A 25,768-nucleotide genomic window follows, 5' to 3' on the forward strand; every position below is an offset into this window, starting at 1 on the left:
TCAAATCCTTTGATTTAGGAGATTTAAATGAACTTTAAAATAAAACCGTGGATACTATTCAAAGTTTTAATCAGAGGGAAGTAAACTGGAATCTGAGTGAATGTGAGGACTGTGTGGTAGCAGATAGATTGAGCTGATCACAGTGACACCTGCTGGACAATGAGAGAATAATCAAGACCAAACCTCCTCCTATAACGAGTTGTCAGTAGTATTATGTGGATTATAAAAGAGTGTAAACTGGTGTAAACAGGACTGAGCTAATAAGTCATTGCTTGGAATAAAAGCCTCACAATGGCTGTGCTAATAAAGTCTGTATCCTCTCTTTGTCTCTCAGGAATCTGATGACAGCTCTGACAAAACCAGTCCTGACCGGATTCATCACACTCACCACGACAACGGGATATCAGTCCGCCATATTGTCACTGAGATCGAAGCCATATCACACCCCGCCGCATCTCTTCAGACTCCTTCCTCCTCATCATCTTCTCCACTCCCTCCATCCTCTCACAGTCCTCAGGTCATCCGACCGGAACATCAGGAAGAGGGGGAGTCTTCTGAAGTCACGCACACCTCTTCGACTCCACCTTCACACCCCCAGCCTCCCTCCACGCTGTTGTGCGACTGGCCGGCGGGCTCCGTGCGGCGGGCCACCAAGCAGCTGGAGCAGAAGCTGAAGCAGGAACTGGAGATGGTGGCATGTCAGTGGTCTCCGCTGCATTCGCCCAGCAGCGAACAACCTCCTGTCAGACTGTCCGTATCCTCCGAACACGTGCTGCTCCACTCCCCCATGCACGCTGCAGAACAAAGGATCACTCAGGGAGAGAACATGGCTGTTTCTGCTAATGCTACATCCAAAGATGAAGAGAAGCACACGGGGTCACACAAAAGACCCGATTTCTCAGGCACAAGCGACCTCCAAGACCTTTCATGTTCCCCAAAGTCAGATATCAGCCAAGTCTCTGGTGCTATACCTGTCAGTGTGCAAACATCCACAGATAGCCACACAGTGACATCATCACTGGCCTCTGCTGAGCAGTTATCAGCATCATCTCAAGATACCTCAGCCCAGTCTCTCAGACGGGGCCAGCTCCATAGCCAAAACCTGCAGGACTGTTCGAACCAAATGACTCTGGATGGCGTGACGCTGCAGGAGTCGGACACGGATGAAAGCTCTCGGGTCAGGCAAGAGGGCTGCGGCCCCGTCTGCGCTGCCCAGAAGAGGCTGGCCCGAGGCAGCCAGGAGCTGGAGAAGATTCAGCAGACGCTGAGAGAGCTGCAGGCTTTTCTTCACGAGGGCATCGCCCTCGAGACGGCAGACAGTCGAGCACAAGAACTGGGGCAGCCTCAGGGGCCAAGAGACGCCATGGACACAGACCCAGAAAGTTATAAAGGGGTGAGTTTTGAAGAGAGCCCTCCAGCTCTGAAAGTGGGGCAGCAGCTCCTAGAGAAGCAGGAGCAGAGGAGTTTGTTGGAGCCAACAGAGTGGCACAGAGCCACAGAGCTAGAGGCGCGCATCCGCCAGGCGGGGCTCACCCCCCCGTCTCTCATGAAGAGATCGGCCTCCTTGGCTAAACTGGACTGTCTGGAGCTGTCGGCTCATGACCTCAGCAGCTTGGACCTGAGGACGCACAACAGAGCAACACTGTCGCACTTGCCTGACTCGCCCTCGTCGCCCCAGTCTCACCCGGACGACACATGGAAGAAGCAGAAAGTGCTGGCTCAGAGGCCCTGCTCTGAAAGAACAGGTTCGTGCAGTGATGACACATCCCCTCTACCCCTCGGCCTCTCCCCCTCCACCAGAGGGGAAAGAGGAGAACGGGAGGAGTCAGAGAACAGCAGCAGTAGCAGCAGCACGGTCCCTGCATCCCGTCAGCCGGGGAGAGGACACTCGTCAAGACGTTCTCGCAAAGCTTCCGCTGAGAAGAAGCAGCAGCGAGCCGTCACTCTGCTATACAACACCATGTAACCTCAGATCAGCAAGACTGGAACACATGCGACTGAAGCTGCGCTTATGTGTGTGAAAGAGACCGCATGATGTGTATGAATGTCAGCTGTAACCCCCTGTGTGTGTTCTCCGGTGTTATGTGTATAGTATGCAAGACATGAATGATGAGCATATATTTGCATGGAAACCACTGGATGTTTGTTCGAACTGGAGTTCAGGTTCGTCTGTACAGTGTCATGAATGTCCAAACTAAGACTGAACGGTGCTCATGCACTCATTTATATCAGTGTCCCCTTTTTTTAAGTGTGACCCTCGCTGCCTGTTCGGAGTTTCTAAAACTCCAACCAGAGGGGCTTTTGTTTCTCAAACCATGCACTTTACTGTTTAGATGACTCTTTTTCTTTTAAAAAAAAGTTGAGACGTGTTTCTTACCCCGGGGAGGATTGTTGTTTTGCACTGTTCTCAGTAGACTTGTTTCTGTGGTTTTGTTTTCAAAGCTGGCAGACATGTCTTTATTCAGATTTTTAATTAAACCAGGACAAAGCTGATATGTTGTTTTTTATTATTATTATTATTACTTAATTGCTTTAGCAGTAAATAAAGGTGGTGAGTTTGTTTTAACTGTAGTGACTCCTTAGTTTTTCTGTTTTTAGCCACTCCCATGTAAGGCGAAGAAATGAGGCCAGCTTTTAAATGTACCGCCACCTGCTGGACAGGCTGATCCACACACTAAAACGGGATTTTATGACATCTGGTATTGCCACTACCAAGCTTCTCTTTTCTAATGACTGAGAAGCACATCCTTAACAGAAATACATTTTACCTCTCGTTTTTAACTACAACTAACCGATCTTTTAAGCACGTCAGTGCCAACTCCAGTGGGAAATGATCTCCATCAGTGTTCAGCGCAGCTTATTTCAGGCTGACATTTTACCTACTGTTTCATGTGGGTAATTAAATACTGAGATGTAGGCCACGGGAGCCCCTGCTGAGAGACCCACACACAGACACGAGGCACAGACTGACATTAAAGGACTGAATCTGCTTTTTAAAAAAGAGATGCTGGAGATAACTAAGACATCAAAACTCACAGGCTCCATATATGAAGACCAAAAGACTCTTTGGTGGTTTAAGTGAATCAAGAGGAAAAGCTGAGATCCCCTGACGTTTTCACCAATTAAATCCACCTCAGCAGACACAACAGAAGGATTTTCAAATAAAATACGAGTGTGTGTGTGTGTGTGTGTTTATCATGAGGAGAGGGAATAAAAATCAGTGGAGCAGAAGAGGAGAACGGCTGAGATTGGCATCCTTCCTCTTTGCATACTGATGCTCTGAACGCGACTTATATCAGCAGCTCTTTGCAAATTCGTTTCACACAGGCTTGCAGCTCGGTGCCTTCCACAGTCCTGGTATTTTTCATAATGCGCACTGCTGGTTCGTCCTTTTTTTTTCTCTGTCCTGAGTGCTGTTTCTTGGAGGTTTTACAGCCTCTAATCTGCTCCCCTTTTTTTCTCCCTCGTAAACCTAAAATACTTAAGCCAAACAAAAACAATAACAACCCAGTTGGATCAGACTTCTTCAGCTCTGGGAATCCATGTCACAGGGACGATGATGAAGGTGGCAGCTGCTAAAAACAGATGAGCTCTCTCTGGTGCTGACAGATGCCGCAGCATTCCCCAATCTCGTGTGAAATAAATTGCTTTTGTCACCGTCCTCCACTGGAGAGGACCACGGAAACGAACTTAACAGTGGAAGAACTGTTGCGTGTGTGGTGGGGGGGTGGTGAAGGGATTTACAGAGCATTTGAGAGGCTTAAGAAAAAAAAAATCAAATAACCCATTTGTACATTGCTCTCCAAAAAAAAAAAAGATTTTCCTTTATTTAAATCATGTCAATTCACTTCCCAGCATACGTCATGAAAACACCGCGCTTTTTTTAACGTTTTGCAACATTTTTTCAAAAAGTAAAAAACAAAAGGAGCATTTTTTTACTTCTTAACCCAACTGGGAAAGCTTAGAACCATGAATTACAGAAGGAAAAGAGAAGGTGGTATCCTCAGTTTGTGCTGATACTGGAGTGTGAAAGTTTTACATTTCTCACTTAATTTAAAAAAAAAAACAGAGCATAAGGTGTCCCTGCTCTCGTCATCCTCCACACAAAAACAAAACAAGTCCCTCAGAGCTCATCTACATTTGCACCCTGCCAATTTCTAAGAAAACATTTGAGGGGTGATTTTACACTGGATTTTAGTTTTCAGCTTTTAAAAAAACTTTTGCTCAGTGAAACTTGCCGTAGGTCACAAAGGACCCCCACCCCTGGCATTGGGTGCAGACCATGCTGAAATATTATAATGCACAGAAAAACACTCACAAAAAAACAAAAACAAACAACCATCAGCTCATGTAAGATGAAAAAAAGCAAATTTACAGAGAAAACTCTTCTCTAACCCACGATCCACATACAAACCTTTATTCCTGTTACTGTTTTTATTAATAAATGCTCTACTTCACATACAGTATAGTTAGTACACACCTAGTGTTCATCTGGGAGTCTCATCATTACTGTGCTCCTTGCGAAGCCCGGCGTCAGGGTTTAAAACTAGACCCCGGCCTGGGTTTCTTTTTTTGTTTTAAACTTTGTGCTCAAACTCAAACATCCATTAACAGTCATATATGTGCTTCACCCACAAGTACAGTACATCTGGATTTTGTGCAAATCAAAAAAAAAGGAAGAAGAAGAAACACATTAGTCCATCATTTTAAAAATTTTCATTAAAAACTGAGCAAGTCTGATTATTTATCGGCCTTCAAATGAGGAAGGCGTTCTCCACGCCGCTGCGCTCTTCGATGCAGTCAGAACTGAAAACCACACGCGCTCAGTGATGACGGGAGCGTGGCGTGAGTGTGCATTAGGTGCTGGAGCAGTGAGTTGGCCTGACACACTACATTTAGGGGAACTGTTTAGTTGACCTTATTGACCTTCTGTGCGTTGAGCTGGTTTGTTTTAAACGCACACACACGCACAGACAAACACGCACGCTTGCAAAACACCCCCCAAGAAATCATTAATTCGAGACGGAGTTCCTGTTAAACTGTACCGGATGTGTCGTTGGTTGTAAACTGGCACTTGTCGAGAAAGTGCCAATGTGGCAGAAGAGAGACCAGGCGTGCGTCCGTCTCTGGCTTTGTGAAGCCGGGCAGACGCAACCACCTCATGGCTTCATGGGAAAAGGGTCTGGCTGAAGCGAGGGGAGGGACGGCCAGCTCAGATGTTACCTCTAAGATGGTTTTCTTTATAAATTTCCAAGATTTTAAGTGGACACCTGCCCTTTTCCACCCACCTCCCCTCAGTCCAGACCCCCCACCCTGGCAGGACCGCCTGGTTCAGAGGGAGGGTGTGGGGTGAGGGGCTCATTTCTCCATGAGTGACAGCTGGATGATGCGCTGCAGCTCCTCTTCCTCCTGCTGCTGCTGAAACTCCGCCTCCTGCTGCTCCCGGGCTGAGATCTCCATGGCGATACGCAGCTGCTCGTCATAGCTGCAGGTGGTCGGCTTCTTCTTGGAGGGGGTGGAGCAAAGGCTGGTGGGGGGGCGGGGCTTGTGCTGGGGGGTGCTGCGTACAGGGGCGAGGAAACACGGGTTTAAAAAGCTCCTCAGTGGGCACACAGTAGGCATCATTTATAATAAGGATAAGTCAGTAATGCTTTCACTGTGAGTCACAATGCATTAATAATGAATGAGGTCTGGGTTGCCAGGTTATGAGAATCTCCTCTGATTGCTGTTTATCTTTCCATCGTGACGCTTTGCTTTGTCTTTTAATCTAACGCTTCACCGGAACTTAAACCTGGATCTGTCTCGTCCTGATTCCATTTATTACCGTCTGTCATTCTGCAGATTTGATGAACGGTGGGAGAAAGCTATTATCGACTCAAATTAGCTGCAGACTACATTGTGGAGTCTTAGTAAACGCTTTATTTAAAAACAAGTTGTGACAAAGGCTTCAGAAGAGACACAGCGAGACATGCGTTCCCATAACTGTGCTCGGTTCTATCACGAAATACTAAAAAAAACCTGTTTTTACCACAGACTGTATATAAAAGAAGGACACAGAAACCCTGGAGTCAAGCATTTAAGCTGTCACTGTCTTTTTTTTTTCAGCTAAGTCATTCTGAGGACACTACACCCAAGCATTTCTCTCTGCAACCCCAATGCCAAAAAAAAGCATCAAATAAAATACAATTTGGGGCTCTGATGTGAAAATCTCATAGACACTAACTTTATTTATAGTGGAACACAGAAAACATGTCAAACGGTTAAACATTTTACTGCTTTAGAAAAGTATTAGCTCATGTGGAACTTGATGCCCCACAGCAACACATCTCAAAAACGTTAGGCAAAAAAGAAGTGATGCTAAAAAGAAACAGCTGGGACATTTTGCAACTGATTAATTTAAGTGGGTAACAGGTCAGTAAGACGGCTGGGTAGAAAAAGACAGGCAGCGTTTCTTATGAGTAAAGACGTTCACCAATTTGCCAAAATTCTGGATAAGGCAGAAAAGCAGTACTGGCCCATGATTTTGGGCCCTCGGGCAGCACTGCATTTAGAAATCAAACGTATGCTTAAGTTCATCAAGGACGATCCGCCTGCTTTCCTGGGTGTCTGACTGCTGGTCTGTTATTTACATCACTTCCTCTTTCCCACGCTGTCAAACTCGATGCCGATAGCACTGCTCTAGTGATCAGTCCCGCTTCCACTGAGCCAATCTGCCTCCACTCTGCTGAGATGTTAGCTTATTTTTTCCATATCTGACATATTTTCTGTGTTCTACAGTAACATTTGGGTTTATGAGATTGCATTCTGTTCTTATTTTTACAGCTTTGCAACTTTCTCTTGGTGTCGGTCTATAGGTCCAACACTTTCCCCTCAGGTTAGAACTTTGGCTCGAGTAAACACTGCTATGGCAAGACTTGGGGAGGAGACAGTGACGAAGAGAATAGGACAGTCTGTGAATCCAACCAGCCATCTGCAAAGAGGGAATGCACCGAGAGAGAAACACTGTCTAAAGATAACAGAGGCTAAAGTCAACTACAGCACTGTCAACTGAGAAAGCAGGAAACTCTCTCAACTCTCTCATCCTCCCACCAACACCCCCTCTCTGCAAACACACACACACACACACACACACACACACACACACACACACACACACACACTGGAGCTCAGATAGCAGATAGGAGAGGGGGAGAATAGCAGGATGGATAAGAGAATAGAGCAGGGAATGGGACAGGAATACAGGATGTGAGTCAAGTATGGGAGGAAAGAACCACAGGAAAAAAAAATTCACAGAGGAGTGCGAGACGCTGAAGATTAACAACACACAAGAGAGCTGAGAGGAAGTCAGAGACAATGCGGTGGAGGGATGGCAGGATATAATCGCCTTCATCCTGACACTCAAGGAGATTTATGCGGGGGCTTTTTTCCCCTCGCTGCTGACAACGAAAGTCCCGCTCTCTTTCATTCACTGACGCTTTTATCAGACTTTCTAACAAAGTCCCCGATAACAAAGAGCTTTAACTCAAACACGTGGGAGTCATTGAAAATCCCCCAAAATAAAACAAAGGCTCTCATTCTGACCTCTCGACACGACTCGGGTCGCAGGACAGAGGGTGAGTCCCCGGCTTGCTGTTGGTCAGCGCCTCCCAGATGGTCACCTGGGCACACAAAAGAGAAGGCGGCACAGGAAGTCAGTGAAGGAGCGCTGCAGGAAGCGGTGCATGCAAAACAAACGCATCCTCATTCCCTGTAAGCAGCTTCCTGTTAACGTATGGTAGAGACGCAGCCAGCTGCCTTGGTCGTAAACTAAACGATCGATCCTGGCTGCGGTCCTACTCAAGTCCACGCACAGTTTTAATGCTACCAGTGATTAATAACGATGAGAAGCACTTGTTAAATATAGACGTTCAAGTTTCAAATTCAGCTTCACACTGTCACAGAAATATATGGAAGCTGTGAACAAAAGCTGTTTTTTAGAAGATGACAGCATACAGTGTAAGCTAGATTTGTACAGCAGTTAATTCTGTAAAACACGGCGTGTCGGCGGGGCGATCCTTTAACACCTGTCCTACTTTGGTATTAGAGCAGTAATTAAAAGTGTCACCTTTCTCAGCGGCGCAGCAGTGGAAGCGCTGGGTACGGCTGCTGGAGACGAGAGCACAAACTGCAGCACAAAGCCTAAGCTGCAACCGTGCCCTTGCCTCCTCTGCTCCTTCCCCTTGTGTATTTCAGCTAAGAAAACTCAGAGGATGTTCTCCGACCTGTCTCACAGAGCCTATTTATACCTCACTTTCTGTAACGTCTGGAAGAAGACCAAGGGCTATCAGGACTGAGGATCTCTGGGATTTTAAACAGCGCCGATCCTCAGGCAGCGTGCGCCACACATCAGAGCCAATTTATTCTACTTACTGATTTTACTTCAGCACTGATTGTTTTTTTATTTTCAAAACAGCTCACTTTTTCCCTCCTTCACTGCGTATATTTGTCTGGTCTTGCTTGACTTATGGTTAAATTTATTGCTGCCATTTGCGCTGTATAATTTAAAAGCAGGGAGAATACTTTCCACATTTGCTCCCTGTGCCTGCTCATAGAAATATACACACAGATATGTCATACTCCGCTGCCATTAATTACAGTAACGCGTCAGCACCATATTAGTATGGGAAAGCTGCATCTCCCCTGTCTACTGTTTAAACAGACACAGAATTTGTGTGTGACATATCAAATTTAACATGATTGGAACATTGCAAAGCATCAGTTTGCGTTTTGGCGAACCTTTCATAAGAGCATGAGAGTTATTTTCTATTGTTTCATCTGGACAGAATCTCTCTGCAGCAGAGATGCACCTCAGAGGCTGCTAAAGATATACAAGCACACAAGTGCTTCTTAATGCAAACGTCTCATCAGCCGATTACATGGCCGCGACTGAATTTGGGCAGACCCGGCCGAGATGATCCTCTGAAGTTTAAATTGAGCATTAGAATGAGGAAGAACGATGATTTAAGGAACTTTAAATGTGTCATTGTTGATGGTGCGAGACATGCTGGTCTGAGCGTTTTAGAAACTGCTCATCTGCTGGGATTTTCCCACAAAAACATCTCCGGTGTTTAAAGAGAATGGTCTGAGATTTGGGTAAAAATGCCTTGTTTATGGCCTGACTGCTTTGAGCTAGCTGATTGAACGGTACCAAAGGCCACAGAAGAGCATCTCTGAACACACAGTACTGGACAACAATGGTTCCAGCTACTCTTGGTGCAATGGTGTAGGGTACACTTTTTGAGCCTTTAGTACAATTTGGGCAACCCAATGACAGAGAAGAATAAGAATTTATGGTACATGAATTTGAGCGTCCCATAGGAATCAAAAATTGAACTGTTTTGTATAAATTAATAAATTATGAACTTCATAACGTGCAACTGCACTGCCTAAGCATCATCCAAGTCATCCATTAGCTAGTCTGTGGGCTTGATTAAAACATAAATACGTTCAGCTCATCCACAGTGTAGCATTTCCAGTATGCTGACACAGGTTCATTCACTATGTGTAGGCTACAATCAGCTGCTCTTTATAGGATGCGGGTAATACACCCAACCTCTACAGCACCATCAAAAATGATGAAGTGTAACATTAACCTTAGCTTCCAACCTGATGATGACCGCCAATGTAACTGTAATAAAAGCCAGCTAGACTGAGAGTCTTCAGTAGAAATAGGAACCCTGCTGTAGTCTTTTTAAACCACTATGCTTTCTGGATCATTGCTAACTGTGCATGTGCAGCCTGAGCAAAACATATGAAGCAGTTTGATTTAGCTAATAGCCAGTTAAGCTCTGATATAAGCTCCCTGCAGAAGAGAAAAGATGATCTCTCAGGAGTTTCACGTTGAAGCCACCTGATCGTATTCGGAGCCAGCCTCCAGCAGGCTCTGCTGTATGGCAAACTGCAGCAGATCCTCCTCCTCCTCCCTCATGCTGTCTCTCTGTTTGCCTCCTAGCATGGTGTATCCAGGTGGGGCCTCAAACACACACGGGGGAATCTCGCTGGCTCGACAGGACACTGCAGCACACGGGGGGGAAGGCAAAGGGCAAGAGATGGGAAGGAGTGTTATCTGGCAGTAAAGGAGGCTAAAGGAGAGGAGCGGAAAAACACAAGAGGTTTTTTTCTGAGTAAAAGAAAGCACGAGGAGACTTAAACCCCTGAATTAACAGATATTGCACAAGTGTCAGCCTGTCACTCAGCAGAAGTTTGGGAGAAAGTAGACAAATCTGTCAGGAAACACTTCATATTTGCAGATTTACATGTGTCACCTATTGAGGCAAAACCTCAGTCTATTGACCCAAAGCCTGTAATAAAGTGTACTTTTGCACCTGACTATTTTCAGAGACATTAGCCACTAAATACCAATGAATCATTCAAACTCAAAAACTCAAAGTATGAATCCGTGTTGTGTCTACACATAACAGTCAATAAGAACTAATTTTATATTGTAACATTAGACACTTTGTTACTAGGAGACTGGTCTCAGTGGTCGTACGTGGGAAGGAAAGGCTGAGGTATGCTAAATTACACTTAGAATCAGTGGCAACGGGTCTTATGGAGTGATGAACCCAGATTTGAAATGTTTGCTTCAAATCATCATCAGTATGTCTGAAGAAGATCGAGAAAGAGGTACAGCCATCTGTAAAACATGATGTCATAATCTGGAGATTCATTTAAGTGGTGTTGGGATTCTTTCAAAAAGCATTTGACTGGCATAGCTTCATTTTTTTCAGCGTGAAGGTGATCCCAAACACACTTCCAATGCAGTAAAATCATACCTGGATAGAAAAACACACAATGTTGATCATGCACTGGCGTCCAAAAAGCCCAGACCTCAACATTACTGAGAGAGTGTGGGATCATCTTCACAGAAAAGAGCTTTAAATGTCCGACAAGAAGCCTGGAGAAGTATTCCTGAAGACTACGTAAAGAAACCTTCCTAAGAGAGTTCAGGCTGTGTTGAAGAATAAAGGTGATCACAGCAAATATTGACTTTGAAGCTCGTTGGAATTGTAGAAACTCTGTTGTTATTTTTGTGCACGTGTCCATGCAAATCGCTGCACCTACTTCCCATTTTCCTAGAAACATATCAAGACATGAGGATTGCCTCAAGACCTTTGCACAGTAATGTGTATTAGCTGAAATTTCCAAAGTGTATAATTAGAGTATTTGTAATTAACACCCAGCAAACACTGGTTAGTCAGAGGTGTTGTATCCCATTGCCAGAAATAGCAAAGTAAAGGCAGGCGGTTTCTATGTCAGATGCATTGGACTGGATGTTTTTTTTAGGTTCAAAGTCAGGAGTGTGGCTGTATTAGTCACCACTGCTGTTTGCCTTACGCAGCAGCAGTATAACTGATAGACGTAGCTTCTGGGTTGGAACAATGAAGCCAATGCATACACGCCTGAAAACCTGCACTCTATCTAAAGGCCACCAGATGGCGACAGCTGTGGTTGCAAAAAAAACCCCGTCCACTACTATAGAAGTGTAGGCGAAAACAGCTTTGTGCCCTGACCACAGCAAACACTTTCCTAATGAGTTTATGGGCTCAGTCACTAACTAAAAACTAAACGCTCATCTGGAAGACATCTAAAGGAGACTCGAGAGAATTACGTCATGGTAGTTAAATCCATTTTATATGCTGTCCAATAAAGCTACAGACATTAACGTAAAATATGTCTCTATGCAGATAAACCAATGACTACAGTTTGTTATGATCTTTAAATCTGATAACTTGCTGCAGGATTACATGTCCCACGCAGGGGTGTGTCTAAAAGGGGGCATGTGGTGTACTCGCCTCAATTTAGTTTCAACGATTTGGTGACAATATTTTGCAGACTTACATTATTAACACAAAATATACATATAATAAATTACACTGATGTTTAAAAAGAATATAACATTTTTTTGTGGAGCGGTAAAAGAAAAAGCTTCTACAGACATTCTACTGCTGAGGCGCTTACTGGTGGAACTAGAGCTGGAGACGCTGGACGAGTCGCTGCCCGGAGAAGGGGTGTCTGTCCTCGGGGTGTCCCTCTGTCTTTCGCCCTCCACCACCACTTCATTGTCAGCACGGACACCGGCTCCCTCCTCACAGCCATTCAGGTTACTAAAGGTGATCCTGGCATTCAGGATGTGGTAGAGAGGGATCTCTGTAAGGAGAGGAGAGAAATTTCACCCCCATCCTCCAATAACACACATGTCCTTCATATCAATTATTCTGTTTTTATGATTGATACATCTTATAAGTAATTTGGTCATTTTTTTTACACCCTTTCTCTGCATGTCTTAACTTTCCATTAATCTGTGTGTCCATTTTCCAACCTTTCCATAACTGCGCCCTCCCCCTTTATTTAAACAGCACACACCTTAGCCCCCTCCCATCATCCGTCTCAATCTCAGAGTGCTCACCAATCTTGACAGGGAAGCCAGGCGGCAAACGCAGAGTGATGAAGTCACGCAACTTAGCGAACAGGGCGTTCGAGATCGCCATGAGATCGATGATAGGCACCACTTGTTCTGCCAGGGAAAGAGGGTGGGACTCACACAGCCACAACTTAGCTTTAAACCTGGGAACGAGCACACGTATGGGAAAAGAAAGAAGGCAGGAAGAAAGAGTTAATTAATAAAATATCAGCAAATACATTTCTGACTAAAGCATAATTGAAGCAATTTATGCTCTTGCTCAGACAGTTAAATGTTTGCCCGGAGGAAGCTGCACAAAGACATTGATCACATCAGCTAACAGTGGCTGTCCACAAGCTGCTGAGTCGTTCTCAAGCCGAGGCCGATCGATTCTCATATTCTAATTTGTCCAATGAATGAACACAAGATTGAGAGGCAGCTCTACAACCTCAGACTCGTCGTCCTCCTGATGTCCAGCAACTTTTCATTACCCGCTTGAAGAACGATGGAACTGGAAATGTCCGAAAGACCCAAAACACAGAGCAACAACCCCAATTTGTGGGCAGCGGAATAACATCAGCTATGTTTCAAAAAACACCTGAACACTCAGATCATTCTTTTATTTGCTTTTACTTTCCTCACTGAGTTCATATTTTCACTTCTTTTGATTTTTGCTCCCTGAGTGACACAGAAAGCGTTCTTTCATTTCTTTTTTGTTTTGTTCCATTTGTTAATACGCTGGAGCGAAGATGATGTGCCATGAGTCATCGAGCCAGAGCTGAGTGATCGACTGCAGAAACCCACTAATTGCTCGACTCTCCACCAGCTTTGTAAAAACCTGAGTGTTTGTCTGCCGCTGTCATCTGGCTGCCTCTGCTGCTCAGAAGCTCGGCGGTCAGCTGCTGCGGACGGCCGATTTTCCTCTGGGCTCTTCTCTGTCCATCATTTTGTCAGCTCTGACAACGACTCTGCGACTCAGGGCGACTGTGCTCTACGCATGGCTGAATGTTTGGTTTGTTTTTTTGTTTCTTTTTCCGTAGGCATGTGTCACCTCTGTGTCTTGGTTGTGAGCTGGCACGGGTGGCCGATATCCCTCTGAGTGGTCGTCGCGCTGGGGTTGAAGTATTCCTCGGCGGTCAGCGCAGCGGGGTTCGTCACCACGGGGGACGACATCTGGGTCACCAGAGCCTGGGCAAAGTGAGGAGTGAATAACACGAATTTACAAAAAAAAGATCCAGCTGTAACATGTCGCCGTATTAAAGATAGTGAAGCTTTTACAGCTGTAGAAAAACGACTCTGTTCGCAGGGATGCAAAGGACTATTAATCAATACCAGAGGCTTTTCAAACTCACTTTCTCTGCTATTCTCTGCTCTGTAGAGATTTCAAGGCTTTCCTTTTACCTACTGGCATTTTTTAACAACTCTTTGAAGGAGTCGTGCTCAAGCCAGAAGTTGTGAAAAAATTGATAAAGCGGTTTCTTATTTCACTATTCATCATTACAGCGGCTGGCTCGCTGCATTAATAACTATCTGTGACGCATGACTAAACCTGTCAAAAGTAGGAACACCCATTCCTGCTACGGGCAAACAAAGAATTGTGAAACAGAAGACAAAGTGCCTCTTTAAAGTTTACGGTTTGGTAAAATAGCCGATTTTGCTTTGCGGGTCTTTGCAGTGCTAAGCCACAAGCTCAGGATACATTCATTGTCTGTGCACCAATTTTATCTGTTGCCCAAAAGAACTTATTGGCAAATTCAATTTTTTTGGTGTGTGTGTGTGTGTGTGTGTGTGGATGATGATGTGCAGAGGCGACAGGGAGGGGAAGCGAGTGAAGAGCCAGAATACAGAAATAGGAGAAGCAGGGAGGTATGAGTCATTGGTGCTCAGCAGCAGAAACAAATTAAAAAAAACATAATCAATATCTGAGAGCAGTTTGGAGCCTCTGCTGTTGACACGGCCGACTCGACAGTCGGGATTCATACACTGCCTGACCATCCGAAGAGGAGGCGATCCAGTTGGGGGCGGGGTAACGCTAACACGAGAAGGTAGGAAATGTCCCTGAAAACAGCGATGACAGTCACAGCGCCGATTGCCGTTCATGTTTCACGTGACAATGTTCAAATGTATGTGCTTACCCCGTTATTAGGCCCCATGTGCTGTTCTGCAATCCCGAGGAAGTTCTGCAGTGGAGTCTTCCCACCTGCTCAGACACACAGCAGCAGCAACAAGTAAAAAAAATGCACTTATATAATCCCAGCACATCCATACAAAATACATGCTGTCCTGTTTGTTTTACACATTTACTTCAGATTACTGCACAGCCCTCTGTGTGGGCTCATTTATCGCTGCTGCAACTGTCCACAGTGTCATTTTGCTCTATAATGCTCTGCTCGGGATGCCTTATTGCATTACATGAAGCTTTTTGTAATGCACTCTTATCTACTAGGAGCCAGCATGAACCAAACCAAGGCAAGCCAGCTTAATTGAATAGAAGCAAAAAAGGTGGTGTAGCCTAAATATCAGCAGATCTCACAGCAGAACCTGATACGTAAGTAATTACCGACTACAGCTGGACAACGAGAAGCCCTCAGTCTCAACATTGTTCTTACTTTTCCTACTTCCACCTCTCGACTTGACCTTTTCCTGCTCTGAGGCTCTCTCACCCTGCTTTGCTATAGTTCATTAAATCATAGACATATTTCCCCCCCTCAGAAAAAAGTTAAATTCTTTATCTCATCCATGTAAGATGCCAGTTGAATAGCACTTCTTCAAGACGACGATTTTAGTGCTCCAATAAAAAAGAGAGTGAGGGCATCACTTTTGGAGATATGTCACCGTCATTATTCTGGGAAACAGGCACAGCAGTAATGGGAGAAAAAAATCACATTTGTCACACAAATCAAAAGATAATACAAGAATCTTGAGAATATTTGAGGTCTTAACAGCCAATTCCTGCTACGGGACCACATGAGGCATTCGCTCATCACCCAAAATCCAGTCTAAGACATTCAACATGCTTGTCAAACTTTAAAGCGCATTTATTGTAGATGTCTGTGTTCCCTTTTCCCCACTCTGTTGTCATCTCAGACCGGCCCTGCCAGCATGTGGGGTGAAGTGGAATCATCTTTTTTTGGCTTAGGAAGGTTCCTAACTGGGTGAAATGACCTGGTGTCCAAATGACACCCTCTTCTATACACTGGCACCTAATTTAGCCGTTTTCTGCAGAGACTCAACACTGGCATCTTACAATGGATTTAGAAAAGTTGTTGATTATCATCCCAAACTCTAGACTGGGTCAAAATAATTTGTTTTCCTCTGAGAGTGTGTTTGCAGCCCACACACCGTCAGTGAGCTTGTTCACGCTGCACTTTGGGTAGGAGTGGCACTTATTTCCACATCACCTGGACTTGCAAATGAGGTCACTTCACTTTCGGTGGTGGTGACTAAGAAAGCCCTCCCCTGTCTTGAGCTGCATCATTTTCATGACATCACACAGGTGGAAACTTGTCCCTCTCCTGACTAACTATTGAGGAAACAGTGCTTCAAAAATGATGAGTGACGCACCAAATAACCTTTTCAGTTATCCATACACAGGCAACTTTTTATGATTACATGGGTTTAAAAAATTGTTCTATTATTTTACATTTTATTTACATAGTACTAAATCACAACATCAGTTACCTCAAGGGGCTTCATATGTAAGGCAAAGAGCCCAGAATAATACAGAGGAAACCCCAACAATCAGATGACTCCCTATAAGCAAGTGCTTAATGACGGTGAGGAGGAAAAACTCACTTTTAACAGGAGAAAACCTCTGAGGGCTCTGCTTCCCATTCTACCCCAAAAACAACACAAGCCAGCAGTCTGAGAGTTAAGTGCTCTACTGGTACTTGGAGGCCTTTAAGATATGGTGTGTCCTTGTATGTAAATGGACTTCACATACAGACAAATGAGGATAAACATTTGGCTTCAAATTAAACTTCTTTCTTGAACAATGAGAATAAACAACTAAATAAGGTGGAAAAATCTAAATTAATTCTGATTCTAATGGTTCAAGTCCCATCTACTTTGAAAAGCTGTATATTGCAAAATACCAAAAGTGAAATCTGCAATCATAAACTCCAGGATCCTTTTCCCCGCAGTAATAAACTGAGTGCGAAAATTAGACATCGAGGGGTTTAAAAGCTCAAAACTCAAAAGCTGCTTTTCATTTAGATCTGAGCACCAAAAAAAAAGTGAGCAGCTTGATAGTGTGTGGTTTGGACGTGGTGGTGCGGTTTGTCCTTATCAAACCAGAAACTGAATACGTACTAAAAGCAGAGCAAAGGTCCATCACTATATTGTGGTTTTTAAAGCACCGATCTACATTTCAGCCTTTGGTCATCTAATCTGTCTACAGCTGCTGATGATACAGTGTGTGCCTCTCCTAGGATAGATAGATAGCACTTAAAGGTTCTTTTTTTTTCTTAACAGCGTTAACAAAATGATGAAAAGTAGCTCAAGGAAATGGGCAAATGGACCAAGTCTCTGAGAACACTTTCCTCGTGCATATTAGCAGAGCGCAGATGGGGATTGTGACCTGGGAGAGGAGCTCTCTCAGAAGAGCGCGTGATGGTTGATCCTGGCTGACAGCGACGGTCCAGGGAGAGAGGGAAACCTGCTAATCCTGTTTGATTTATGATGTGAACCAGAAAATGAGACGGAGCCACCGAGAGAACTTTACGGGCTGTTAGCCGCAGCCTCGGGGTGATCTCATCGAGCTCAGGTGAGAGGGATTAGTCATCGGTGACTCTTCTATCGGACATGTCTCGGCACTTGGACTGCGGGTTACAACGGCGCGGAGGACGTAATGGAGAGATTCAGCTGCAGGGGAACAAAAAAGGCGTGACGACATCCTGATGAAGTGACTTACCTTTTATCTTGTTCTTGTTCTGGTCTGACAGATGGTCGGTTCTGGTCCTGGTAATCAACTCAACATTGGAGGCTGCATACACCTGAAAGAGGAAGACACATAACTCCTTTTTTCTGTTCACGCACACTTTACCACCTCATAGCTGTAGCAATAATTCCAAAAACAACTTGTCACCATACGAGCTATAAAGCAAAACCAAAACCCTTAAAGCCGTGATTTTTGTGCACCCTAGTTGCTAGTCTGCAGTCCGACTAGTCCACAGCAAAATGCGGGAATTCCTCAACAGTGACCATAAAAATCAGGCGCTGATTAAATATTGAGCAGGCTGCTGATACTGAGTTTACACTGACTACACACGACTGAAATAAAGAACTAAAAGCTTCCAGGGGTAGAGCAGTTCTGTATGTGTTGTCTTTTTATGTTTGCGACTCTAAATCAATGAAGCAGAAAATAGACAGCAGTATTTTACTGTAGAGCCCATCTGAAGGGCTTTTAAACCCACCGGTGACAGATGGCCCGGTAGTCTGACACTTGCCACCCATCGATCCCTCGAGGGGGACAAAGAAAACAAATGGGGTCAAGGTAACATGGTAATGTATTTTTTTTTAACTTGATTTGAGAGGCCATCTGGTCTTTTAGGTGCTGCTGAATCTTGATCGATGGGGTTTTTTTTAAAGCATGAAATAACTCTGGATTTTATTCATTCAGGAAATGAAATCCTTCAAGTTAAGTGAACTTTCATGGAATATCAAACTGAATATCAAATATCAAACAGTGGCTGGGCTTTCTCTGGACAGTGCGAGAGATAAGCGAGCCGCTTACCTTTGCTTCATATCCATTCACCGTCTCGGTCTTCTCGCTCCTCCATCCCAGGATGCCCGTCTTGTTCCTGCAACACAGTTTCAGCACATCCCAGGTAATCTCTCCCACGTCCCAAAGCCATAATACAGCAGCGTTCGGCTACATCTAAGCTCAAGGACACAGTACCCAGGAGAGGAAGCTCAAAAAACCAAGTTTCCTCACAAGAGGAATCCTGAAGATGCTGGCCTTGTTTGTCACCAGTGAAGACGAGCAGTTCAGTGTGCAATTAGCAAAGCTGCCAGAAGTCAGCGAGTCATATTGCATCTTCGTGATTTATTCGTGCCACTGAATTCCTCAAAGCACAAAAACTCACTTTTCAAGGATGGTTAATCCATTCATTTCAGCTTTATTTCAAGTTTATTAGTGAAACAATATCAGATTTATTTTTTATTTTATTTTATCAATGACATTTGGGAGAATTCTCCTAAGGGTTGTTACTCAAAAAGCTGTCACGCCTGTCTCCCATCCTACTTTGTTTCGATTTTCGTCAACAACAACTGTACGGGCTGTTTGGAAATTTGCTCCTCTGTGGATAAGCTGTTATAATTATCAAAAGATTTAGATTAATGGAAAATACTGGCAATCTCACAAGCCTGAACTGTACTTTGCAAAATGTTAGCATGCTAAATAGTATAAACAAGGCTAGAACTACTAAAAAAACAAAAAAAACCCAACTAGCATTGTTTTGTTTAACATCACAGACTAACTTGCAGCCTGTCGCATTTTTGTAAGTGATTGTTGGCCAAACAGACCCCAAGAGGACCAGCGTTAAACACGAATGCAAACGACTGCCAAGGCATACGATAATCTTCCATCCACTTCTCAAGGTAGTTTATCTTATATATACACCGAAGTAACGGAAAAATATGTCTTTCAAGCTAATATACACGACAGTCCTTTTATGTCCCTTGGCAAGTGGCACATGACTTTGTCTCAATCAGGGAAAGTCTGTAGCCTAAGCATACCGTTTCCTCTGCTAGCCAGCTGTCAAGGTTCTTGTCATGGGTTCCCAAAACTTTGAATCCAACTTTTAAAACAGTAAAACTGCAGCGCTGTATTTTTTGTGTGCAAAGTTGCGTAGAGACGTAATAACTCCAGAGCTTTGAGGTGTCCCTGTCTAGGATGCTTGACGAAGCGGTTTGCTGTAAAGCATCCCAAATACATTACTGGACAGGAATGCTGACGGAGCAAAATGCACAGAGGTGACACCGAGGTGCAAGTCTGACAGTGAGATAATTACCCCAGCCCCAACCTCTCCTTCCTCACTTCTTGGAGTCATTCGTCTCTCGGCCTTCTTTCTCACTTTTAATCTGTTAACATTCACTTCCTGCCGCCGCTGCCTTTCCATCACTCGCCTATCTATCACCGTCTTCCTCTTTTTCCCCTCCTGCCACAAAAAAAGATCAAATATCTCTTTCTTCTGGCTTCTGTATTGTGCTTTCCCGCCCACAGCCTTGCTACCCATTCATCTTTCCCTCCATTTTTCTTATTGTGTGCCTTCCCCTCATACCTCCACGTCCCAGTGTTAGTTCTGTCCCTCGCTCTCATTCCTTTTTTGTTTCATCTCTTTACATTTTCTCTTCTCCATCCCTCTCTGTCCAAACAAAACTCCCTCTTCCATCACCCCCGTCCTTTCCTCAAAAGTCTTATCTCTCCAACCAACCAGAATAGGATGAATTTTGTCCTCCATGACCCCCCCTGCCTCCCCCCAGCTCGGTCCACTCTTCTCTCCACCTTATGTCCGGCCTGTCTCTTGTCCAAGTCTTTTTGTCTTTTCCCACCACTGCATTTTATTTGTTTTACAGGCGCCCCCAGCTCGATCCAGGCAGCCAGAAGCTAATTTGTTCCTTCACATCAAGCGTAGTCCTGCAAATTTATTTGGGCACTTTTTGCCTTTTGAGGTTACACAGAAACAGAAAGGATGAAGAAGCGAGTAGTTAAATTAAAATACAATGATTACTATTGACCCAGTGTGACTGCAACTGAATTACAAGACAGCTGCTGCTATTTGAACATTGTTTTTACTTCTTTCAAAAGCTCTGCAGTCTTACTTTAAACTACAGCGGGATTTTAGAATAACTATTTTAATGCACTTATTGCACAATATTCCAAAAATATGTGCTCTTCAATGAAATTTAACAGTTTGTTCTATGCAACTTTTTCTTGTGTCCATTTCCTCCCACTGCTGCAGCTTTGGTTTGTATTTTCCTACACTTTGTGAAATGCATTTTGACAGCCACCAGAGAACGTGCCTGAACTTGTTCCACTCAGCTGTGGGTTGCAGTGTAGGAGGCAGCAACAGAGAAACGCTGACAGAAATTCAACTCTAACAACAAAAGAGTGATTTTTCTCCACTGGGGAAAAAACAAAACAAAGCAAAAAAAAAAAAAAAAGAACAGCAGATTAATGGAGCAAGTCCTGTGGCTGAGCTAAAGCTATTTATTAGCTTTGATTTTTCATATCCTGTATATTTTTGTTCAGTACATAGCAGTATTTCTTCTGACCTCTCGAACGCGATGTTGCGGGTGTCCAGCTGCGTGGTCACCACTGGGGCAGACAGCCGGGCCGCTACCTGCTCGTCAGTGGGCTGCGTTACTCCCAGAAGGCCCAACCCAGCTGTGGTGCTGCTGCAGGCACCGCCCTTCCCCCTGCCCGGCGAGAGCGCTGTGAGGGATGACACGCACAAGGTCTCACAGAACACTAGCTGCCTGTCGTGGTCGACCTCCATCACCTCTGCGCTGGAGTCTGAGAGAAAGACAGGGAGAGAAGGGAAGAGAAAAGTTGAGAGCTTTTCAGTGAGGTGAGGAAGTCCACAAATCTGTGATGCTTAGACAGACAGACAGACAGACTGACAGACAGATAGATACCTGCCTGATACCAAGTCAATACAGGGCCAGTATTGCCGATACCAATATCAATACTGATACTTATAACTTATAAAGGGAGCTCATGAAGGGGAGACCAGTGTGTCATGATTTATCATCATCATCAACTGTTCAGTGAGCTACGTACTGAACTTGGAGGATAGAAATAAGTATCAATCCTACTGTGCTACATACCATTACTAACGCTGGTAAACACTCGATCAATTATTGGATCGATCCCCCATCTCTACTTCCCACTACGGGAGGTGTAAAGGATACATATTGGAGATAAATTTAGGGAACACAATTATCGTCTTGGTTTATGAGAATCATTTGAAATCAACCAGCTTCATGCCTTTGTGATCAATAAAGCCGCAGGAAGCAGCGAGTTAGCTTAGCTTAGCACAAAAACAGGAGGAAACAGCTAGCTTTGCTCTCTACTCATTTTGATATTAAACCGTGTTTGTTTCACTTATGCAAATAATTCTCAGCAAAAACACAACGAAAGAAAAATTCAAATTGACTTGTGCTTTTGTTGTTCTCCCGTCGCCCAGTTTCATCTGTCTTTCACCTCCATTTTTAAATATCAGCACTAGTCAGTGTCGTTTTCTTTGAATGCATTTTGACACACTGCGTGCACCTCACACGGAGCGAGCCAGTCGAGCTCAAACTCTCACCTTGTCCCTTGAAAATGAAGCTCCGGTTTCCTCTCTGCCAGGTCATCTGTTCAAATCCCATCAGGGTGGTGTCAACACGGAGACACTGACCACTCTTCCAAACTCTGTATGTGTCACTGGGGCAGATGCGAGACACCAGGGGCACTAAGGACGAATACAGACACTTTTTGACTCAAACCATGCTGAGCTAGGTCTCAGTTTTCTTTTTTGTATTTGAATTTTTTTAAATTTAAGCCATTCTAAACTACACATACAATACAAATGCTTTTCTGACATGCAACTAAAAACAGGTGTCTTTAGCCTAAGAGACAGATAAAATTAATAGATCTGACTGGTTGGTACTGGCTTTTATTGGATCACTGGACACAAGGACTGGACTCACCCCAGCTGGTAAACTCCCATTTCATCTCCACATAGAAGTCTTGGGCCTGCTTAGGGTGGAGGAGGAGGAGGAGAGTGGAGACAGAGAGAGAAAGAAATAAAAATGAGAAAACACTGAGCATCGATAAAGAGGAAGATACGGAGGGAGAGTTGTGGAGAGTGATGAAGTTAAAGATTAACAGACAGAGGGAGGAGAATACCGATGTGCAGGAGGAGAGAAAAAAAAGAAGTAAAGCAAATAAATGCAGCAGGGATGTCTGTGCCAAAGATGAAGGGACTGGAAACAGAGAAGTGTCTGCATATGTGTGTGTGTGTGTGTGTGTGTGTGTGTTAATAATAGAAGTGATGGGTGGAGGGATGGAGAGGACAATAATGTGGGTGAGAGCAGCGGCAGATGAAGAAGGATGAGATGTGTGTAACGCTCGCGGGTTTGTGTGCGAGTGCGTTTGAGTGCCAGTGCTCCTTGCTGTTTTCACAGTGTGAGGGTGTTGTGTCTGCCATGAGAGTATGCCGAAGTGTGTGCATAACTGTGTGTATCAGGGAGCCGGCAGGAGCAGATACACAGGAAGTCAGACAGTTTGGAGGCACATCCCTGCATCGCTGTCACTTTTTTGTGCAGCAGCTCCAACACAATCTGCTGCTGCAGGCTTCTAACCATTAACCTCCTGTACGGGCAGCCTCGGCATGTCCATCACTGCTTTTGTGCCTTCAAACAGGGCAATCCTGAGGTCCTTAGGGAACAGCTATGAGTCAGATTAGAGGGAGAGAGCGCTTTGCAACATGGAGACATATCCTTTGAGTGTATCGCCCTTGTTAAAGAAAGCTATTAATACCTTCAGAAAGGATCTCGTGAGAAAAGCAAATTTGCATGTAAAAATTTGCATGTAAATTTGAAAAAGACTTATTTACATTTCAAATGCATTTATAGCTTCCATATTTATCACCCACATAGCTCGCACACTTATTTCATGAACCTGTGCGCTACAGCGCGTGTGTGTGCTTATGGGTGCTTGTGTGAAATTGCACTTGGCGCAGTCGCTCCAGCAGGACGGGGATGCCCGCCAGTCTCTTGGCAGTCCTCTGGTAGTCACGGTAACGAAGCACGAGACGCACCAGCTCCGGATCTCTGGTACTCACCGCCTCCTGAAGAACTGAGAGGGAGAGCAAAACAGAACCAGTCACTCAGGCTTCATCTAAAATTTATGTACATGAACAATTTAAAGGGGGCAGCGAGAACTGACAAAACTGAAGTGGCCCAAAGGAGAAGCTGGAACCACCAATTACTGCGTCTCACCCATCATTGATCAGCTGTCCTTACACTTGAACAGCACACCTTGTGAGTTGAACTAACACACACACGCTATATTATCTGGTGTGTATATTTGTGTGACATTTTAAAGATGCAACAATCACACAGGCATGATGCTTGTTTGTTCAGCGTGCTGATATAACGTCTTCCTTTGTTTCACACAGCCAGACAAATAATGCAATGGAGAACTGCTCTTGGTAGCTTTAGTTTCACATTTACAACTAGAAGAGCAGCTCTATTATCTGGCCTAATGTAAAAAAAAAAAAGGAGCAGTTTTACTAGTGTGGTATGCGTCATGGGGAGAAAGCCACAAAAAAGAGAGGAGATGACAGCAAAAACAAGAAACTTAAGGTGAGATCATATTTTGGGCACAAATGGAAAAATAAAAGTTACAAAAAAAGAACTGATTTCAAACTCCATTATCTTCCCACTGCAAGAGCACAAAACCAAATTTTGAATGTGCCAGCAGAGATGAGATTTTGGTTTTCATTTTCCAAACAAAAAAGGAAAAAGAAAGAAAGAAGAAAAAGCCCCCCCCCCCCCAAGATGTATGATAAAATGTATTATAAGGTCACTAAGTTTCCAAAATGTACCACTACCCTCCAGATACAGCTTATGCATGCTGTGCACTGCTCGCATTACCACAAATAAACTCCACACAGCATGTGCACTCACTCACCTGTCCATCCGTTGCGGTTCTCCTTGCTAACGTCAGCGCCGTGCTGCAGCAGGACCCTGGCGCAGTCCAGGTGGCCCAGCGTGACAGCGAGGTGAAGAGGAGTACGACCGCGAGGGTCCAGAGACTCTAAATCGGTCTGGATGCAAAAATAGAAGGCGGAGGAAGATGTTAAAATCCTAAATGTATAAATTAAGCAGGATCTATTTGAGTGGGAATTGGGGTTAATTGTGTATCAATGTAACGCTCTTGTGGCTCAGATAGAGGAGTGGCAACAGAAAAACATATAATAGAGACACAACTGTGCCGGTAGCAGCAGAAAGATGCGGGGAGAGACAGGTGCTAATTGATCTGTCACCACTCCTACATGGCTGGGCACTACACTTCTGTACTCCACTTATTTTCTGGGCTGGATGTGTTGGGTTTGGGTAAACACAGAGTGTACTACCTGCGTTTTTAAACAGGCCTGTGGACACACAAACACACGTATCACACAACATTTTATGTGTTATACTGTCTGCTGCTCCTGAACACTTGAAAAATAAAGTTTCAGAGAGTGTTCCAGTATGAGTCTTGGTGAAAAAAAAAACATGTGGGCAGGTAACAGAAATAAGCGTCTCTTTTCAACCTGCTGTGCAATTAAGCAAAAATATATAACCTACAGCCTCTTTGTCACCAAAAATACACTTTTCTTTTTCTTAGTAAGCTTTTACAGCTTGAGGCTACACTTCAGCTCTCAGCTCTCCACTCTGAATTTAGAAGCATGTCAACAAGGCCTCATTAGGCAGCCATACTACATTAGTGTTAATCTTTTTACATCAATCATACCAGTGCTTTGAAATTGAAATTAAAAGGCAGGAGGCTTTTAAAGCCCTCAAATGTGAAAAGTGTGGTAGAAAGCAACTGCCAGTTTTAGATGCTGATAAGGCTAGCTCGCTGCAGCCTCTGCTATTTGGTACAGCTTTCAAACAAACAAATAAAGTGTTCCTGGAGTAAGAAGTAGGAAGTGTTGCCTGCTTTATCAAGTCCTGCTTTATCAAGTCCCGAAACAAAGCTTGTGCCTAAATACACCCATCTCCGGCTGATAGGTTATTTACATCACTTCTCCTTCCCCTTTGGCTTAATCATTTGTTCCCTGCCTTCTTTGACTCAATCTGCCTCTCTTCTACCATTTTGTCTTTCAGACTCTCATTTGTTCAGCCCACCTCCTCCCCATCTTCTCATGCTGGCCATCCTTGTACAAGTCTTGACCGCCAGAATCTAGACTCTATACTTTGATAAATCATGTTCAGTTCTTCCAAATGAGCTCTCCTTTTGAAATAATAATAATAAAAAAATCCCCACACATTTATGGCTTTCTTGACAGGTGTTAGGAGTAGAAAAGGTTACCCCTCAGCCTCCTGGAAGATGGTATCAGTTTAAAAATCCTTCATTGCTTTGTTCTCAAGTTTTAGCATTCACAAGATTTTCAGAATACTTGACCTCTGACCTTCGGGTCAAGGTCAGAGGTCAACTAGATGTGAAAAAACATTTAAATTTACTAAAATAAAATAAAAAACAGAGTTTTGAAACAAAAAAATGAAAAGAGTTTGTGAATTTGGAAAAGTAATATGCTTAGTTTTAATATCTGTTAGTTTGGTAAAAGT

General features: G+C 44.1%; 2 protein-coding genes across 6 annotated transcripts in view; one reads left to right on the forward strand and one right to left on the reverse strand.

Moving 5' to 3' along the window:
• ssh2a (slingshot protein phosphatase 2a) overlaps positions 1 to 2,493 on the forward strand; it is a 28,079-nt gene extending 25,586 nt beyond the window's left edge. For all 3 annotated transcript variants that reach the window (XM_085184443.1, XM_085184444.1, XM_085184442.1), the window contains one exon: positions 335 to 2,493. In XM_085184443.1, coding sequence (XP_085040569.1) covers positions 335 to 1,966 — 1,632 coding nt within the window. In that variant the 3' untranslated portion in view covers positions 1,967 to 2,493. The remainder of the gene's footprint in view (positions 1 to 334) is intronic.
• ankrd13b (ankyrin repeat domain 13B) overlaps positions 58 to 25,768 on the reverse strand; it is a 43,571-nt gene continuing 17,860 nt past the window's right edge. For 2 of the 3 annotated variants that reach the window (XM_085184450.1, XM_085184449.1), the window contains exons 3-16: positions 24,126 to 24,261; positions 23,164 to 23,288; positions 22,139 to 22,187; positions 21,757 to 21,900; positions 20,720 to 20,960; positions 18,177 to 18,243; positions 17,355 to 17,436; positions 14,578 to 14,642; positions 13,494 to 13,630; positions 12,449 to 12,606; positions 12,001 to 12,189; positions 9,890 to 10,053; positions 7,582 to 7,658; positions 58 to 5,560 (exon numbers count right to left, since the gene is read on the reverse strand). In XM_085184450.1, the coding sequence (XP_085040576.1) occupies positions 5,359 to 5,560; positions 7,582 to 7,658; positions 9,890 to 10,053; positions 12,001 to 12,189; positions 12,449 to 12,606; positions 13,494 to 13,630; positions 14,578 to 14,642; positions 17,355 to 17,436; positions 18,177 to 18,243; positions 20,720 to 20,960; positions 21,757 to 21,900; positions 22,139 to 22,187; positions 23,164 to 23,288; positions 24,126 to 24,261 (1,836 nt within the window). In that variant the 3' untranslated portion in view covers positions 58 to 5,358. The remainder of the gene's footprint in view (positions 5,561 to 7,581; positions 7,659 to 9,889; positions 10,054 to 12,000; positions 12,190 to 12,448; positions 12,607 to 13,493; positions 13,631 to 14,577; positions 14,643 to 17,354; positions 17,437 to 18,176; positions 18,244 to 20,719; positions 20,961 to 21,756; positions 21,901 to 22,138; positions 22,188 to 23,163; positions 23,289 to 24,125; positions 24,262 to 25,768) is intronic. The other variant, XM_085184451.1, reaches the window with a different exon arrangement.

The sequence above is a fragment of the Neolamprologus multifasciatus genome, chromosome 14 (assembly GCF_963576455.1).
Source record: "Neolamprologus multifasciatus chromosome 14, fNeoMul1.2, whole genome shotgun sequence".
NCBI classification, from domain to species: domain Eukaryota; kingdom Metazoa; phylum Chordata; class Actinopteri; order Cichliformes; family Cichlidae; genus Neolamprologus; species Neolamprologus multifasciatus.